The 3,919-nt window shown below is 44.8% G+C and overlaps 1 protein-coding gene across 2 annotated transcripts in view; it reads right to left on the bottom strand.

Moving 5' to 3' along the window:
- LOC110019214 (protein RST1) overlaps positions 1 to 3,461 on the bottom strand; it is a 161,105-nt gene extending 157,644 nt beyond the window's left edge. For both annotated transcript variants that reach the window (XM_020716796.1, XM_020716797.1), the window contains exon 1: positions 2,995 to 3,461. In XM_020716796.1, coding sequence (XP_020572455.1) covers positions 2,995 to 3,396 — 402 coding nt within the window. In that variant the 5' untranslated portion in view covers positions 3,397 to 3,461. The remainder of the gene's footprint in view (positions 1 to 2,994) is intronic.
- Positions 3,462 to 3,919: the final 458 nt, after the last annotated feature.

The following is a 3,919-nucleotide window of genomic DNA, read 5'->3' as shown; positions in this document are numbered from 1 at the left end:
TATATACATACATACATATATATATATATACATACATACATATATATATATATGCAATCGCACCCTCTAGTACGACTCTGTCAAAGAGACAGTGGGGCTCTCTTCTTCATCACGATGAGATTCTAGATAAGGGAGTCTGCCGCCATTTTGTCCGCTTGGCTTCGGATGCAGACTCGCACGTCCTTGGTCGCGTCGCAGACTGCGTCGTTCTCCGTCGACGTCTGTTTCATCGTCGTCTTCGTTCAAGTGCGTCGGCCGAGCCTTCGTCCCCAGTTGCAAATTGTGTTCTCGTCTGCTACCTACGCTGCGATATTACGGTCGCAACCTTCTTCCCCGGTCGCAGTCTGTGGCCTCTTTCGTCTGCTTTCGAGATTTGTGTTCCCTGTTTCTGGTTCCGGTTTGGGGGAATGGCCCCGAGTTATGCAGCGGCTGTCTCCGGGGGTTCTACTCCCAGGTTCTACTCCCGAAGCAGGCGGCCATTCCTGTTTCTTCTCTCAAGAATTTCATGATGCACATGAATTTGGAGGTAGTTATACCTTTATTAAAATACTGGGAAGAAATAATGGCAAACCCGCTTTGTTTCTCACTGATGAGGAAACAAGTATATTGGCTTCAGCATGTAGATATACTCTTGTTGTCATATGGAAATCCCAAGCTTGAGATTATTAAAAAGCATTTCAATTCTCTTAAGCTCACAAAGAGTTGAAAAGTTGGTTCGCTAGATGGTCGTCACGTTCTCATTCAACTTTCAAATGACGCAGATTATACCCAACTCTTTGCTCAAAAAGTTCTCAAAATTGATAATCGATTTATGAAAATTCTAAAATGAACAGTGGATTTTGATCCTAAATTGGAATCTCCTATTATCCAGGTTTGGGTATATTTTTCAGGGGTCAAGATGCATCTCTTTAATTATGAAATCTTTTATACATTAGCAACTGCTTTTGGGAAACCGCTGAAGGTCGATGCTCCCACGCTTGATACAACCAGGTCATCTGAAGCTTGTGTCCTTGTAAAGCGCGACATCACTCAACCATTTCCAGGGGAGATTTGGATTGACTCCCCTCATCAGGGTTATTGGCAGAAGATTGTGATGAGACCTCATCCCCAATACTGCTCTCACTGTGGAATGTTTGGTCATAGCTCTTCATCCTGTTATCGGTTGCATCCCCATCTTCCTCTTCATCCTGTTATCGGTTGCATCACCATCTTCGGTCTATTGTAGCCCCACCTCCGGTTTCTTCTGCGGAGGTTATATCTTCTTCATCACTTCTTGTGATACCTATTGCTATGCCCATGGTGGATATGGTGCAAAATGGTTTGTCTACTGATATTGTTTCGGAAAATGTTGATAAGGGTCGTTTGTTGGAAGAGAGTCGGGTGGTTGCCCCTGAAAGGCAGGACGCGGTCACTGCCCCTTCTTCTACTAGAGTTGACATACTACCCTCTCAAGCTCTACCTACCGTGGAGGGTGCTCATGCTCCCCTCTATGAGGTGATTCAAGATAGGGATGTAGCGAACATTCACATTCAGATGACGAAAAAGGTGTCTCCTAATACTAATGAGGAAGATTTAGAGTCAAACACAAACCATCTTACTGCAATTAATCAGTTGGTAGAACTACATGTTGAGAGGGCAGGTGTTTCCCAAGTTTTGGAAGACTGACCTACACAAACTCAGGAACTCATCGCTGCAACTGTCTTTCCTTCTATGGATCAAACTGAACGGTCTTCAGAAGAAGAATGGCAATTTTACACTCCTCGGCGGAGGAAGAAGGCTGGGGACACTGTTCGGCTTGGAAATTTAATGGATGATACTTTAGTCACTCCTGGCAATGGAACAACACTTCAGAGTTTGCTATATGGATATGCTTCAAGAAACAGAGGAAGATGCAGGTCTAAATTGTCTCGTTCATAGACACTTGTTTTTGCATGTTTTCTTTTTTTTTAGTCTTTTGTATTTTTTTTAGATATCTTCGTATCATGTATCGTATGAGTAGGGCATCATCTATTGGCCCCTCTCATATAACATTTTTGTATCTTTTTTTATTTCAATATAATCTGCGGCTTCCATAGAAAAAAATTGTATGTATGTATGTATATTAAAAATATATGTATAACATTTTATTAAATACTTTATAATTTTATTATTGGTCGATTGAGCCCCAACCACGAGAGAAACTTCTTCTTCCCACAAGATTTGTATAGCACGAGAGCTCGGTTTCGACTCCCTCCATCACGAACGCTCAAACTCTACTCGTCGACTCTTCCTCCTCCGTGCAATGTTTCTTCCTCTTCTCTTCTTGAATGGTCAGTTAGGACACGAGGGACTCTCCTTCGCCTCCGCACTAAGCTTCTTTCCTTCGACTCGATTGCTCAAGTTTGTATGTTGGCACATGCATCCTCCTCCTCTGCTCTCGAGAGCTCAAGTCGAAGTTGTGGCACAACCCAGTAGCATCCATTGTTCGAATCTCAGGTGAGACTTTTCTAGCCCTTGTTGTCCCTCCCATGTGATAATTTATACACGAATATACACTTTTGTGTTCCCAACCCCCCACCCCCCTTGGGCTTCCCAAGTCCTCATTTCGGTTCTCACCACTATTCGATTCTTCTGCCGGGTAAATAATACAGAAAGTTACGATGTAAAAAATAGGTGAAATCCGGATTTCATATATCCTACTATTTAAAAGGGGCTTTTTCATGGTTTGGCATAATTTATATAAAATCTTGTATAATAAATCCATTACAAGACAGTCCCTAATCTTACCCTCTCATCTGCAAAAGATATCTCTTCAATAAAAGAAAGCACCATATGCTAGCTGATATTCCTGATGAAAGAAACAAAAACAGAGTGCCTTGCACCAGATTTGGGTGAAGATTAATCGCGAAATCAAAACCTAACAGGCGAACCATGTAAAAAACCAATAAAACGACTCTTTTTTCCCCATAACATGCAGGATAATTTCAAACTCTAGTGAGCACAGATGAGCTTTACCTTGACAAATGGGTGCAGCTCGACACGATTGAACCGTCGACCCCAGGAAAAATCCATTCGGAAAGCGAGGCGGCAGAGGAAACCAATCCCCTTCACTAATACAGGGGCGAAACGCGGCTCGCACCCCTCGAGAGCAGACTGCAGCTCGATAAGCGCGACAGAGGTGGGAATGCGATCACCCGCAGCGACAAGACGACAGAACTCCCGGACGGCCTGGTCGACGACGGCGGCCGAAGGGGACCGGAGGCACTGAGAGATAGCGTCGAGGCAAGCGGGGGAGTCGAGGCTGATGTCTCCGGGAGTTGATCCGATGAGTCGGAAAAGGGAGACAACGGCGAAACGCTGGAAACAGGGCTGGGGCAAGCGAGTTTTTTCAAGGAGAGCGGCGTAGGGATTGTCCATTACAGGAGGAGGAGGAGGAGGAGGAGGAGGAGGAGGATGGATGGAGACCTGCAACGGCGTTCTGAGTGGGGTTGGTTTGGGAAAAAGTTTGCTTGTACCCGTCTCTGCTTAGATAATAGGGTAGATGGGAGATAATAGGGTAGATGGGAGTTGGGAGATTACAAGGGGTTACAACCTGTTGTACCTCCCGTGTAACTTTCGTGTAACCTCCTGTGTAAATCTCGTGTAACTCTGCTATAACAATTATATATGCTTGTAACTCTTATGTAACTCTCGTGTACACGCTTGTAACTCTCATGTAACTCCCGTGTACACTATTATGTACGCAGAGATGCATACCCCTTGACGTACGCAAATTTTTTCCCACATGAAGGGGAGGAGGCTTAAGAGAGAACTTGAGGTTTTGAGAATGAGCTCAGGTCCAAGATTATCCTCGCCATCGTCGATCGTCGTCGACCACAACTAACCGCCGACAACGACCGCCGACAATGACCGCCAACCTTTCTCCACCACCGCCGGCCAC

This window comes from Phalaenopsis equestris, unplaced genomic scaffold, assembly GCF_001263595.1.
Source record: "Phalaenopsis equestris unplaced genomic scaffold, ASM126359v1 Scaffold000054, whole genome shotgun sequence".
Lineage (NCBI taxonomy): Eukaryota > Viridiplantae > Streptophyta > Magnoliopsida > Asparagales > Orchidaceae > Phalaenopsis > Phalaenopsis equestris.
The sequence above is the reverse complement of the archived record's forward strand: the minus strand, read 5'-3'. Positions and strand labels throughout refer to the sequence as shown.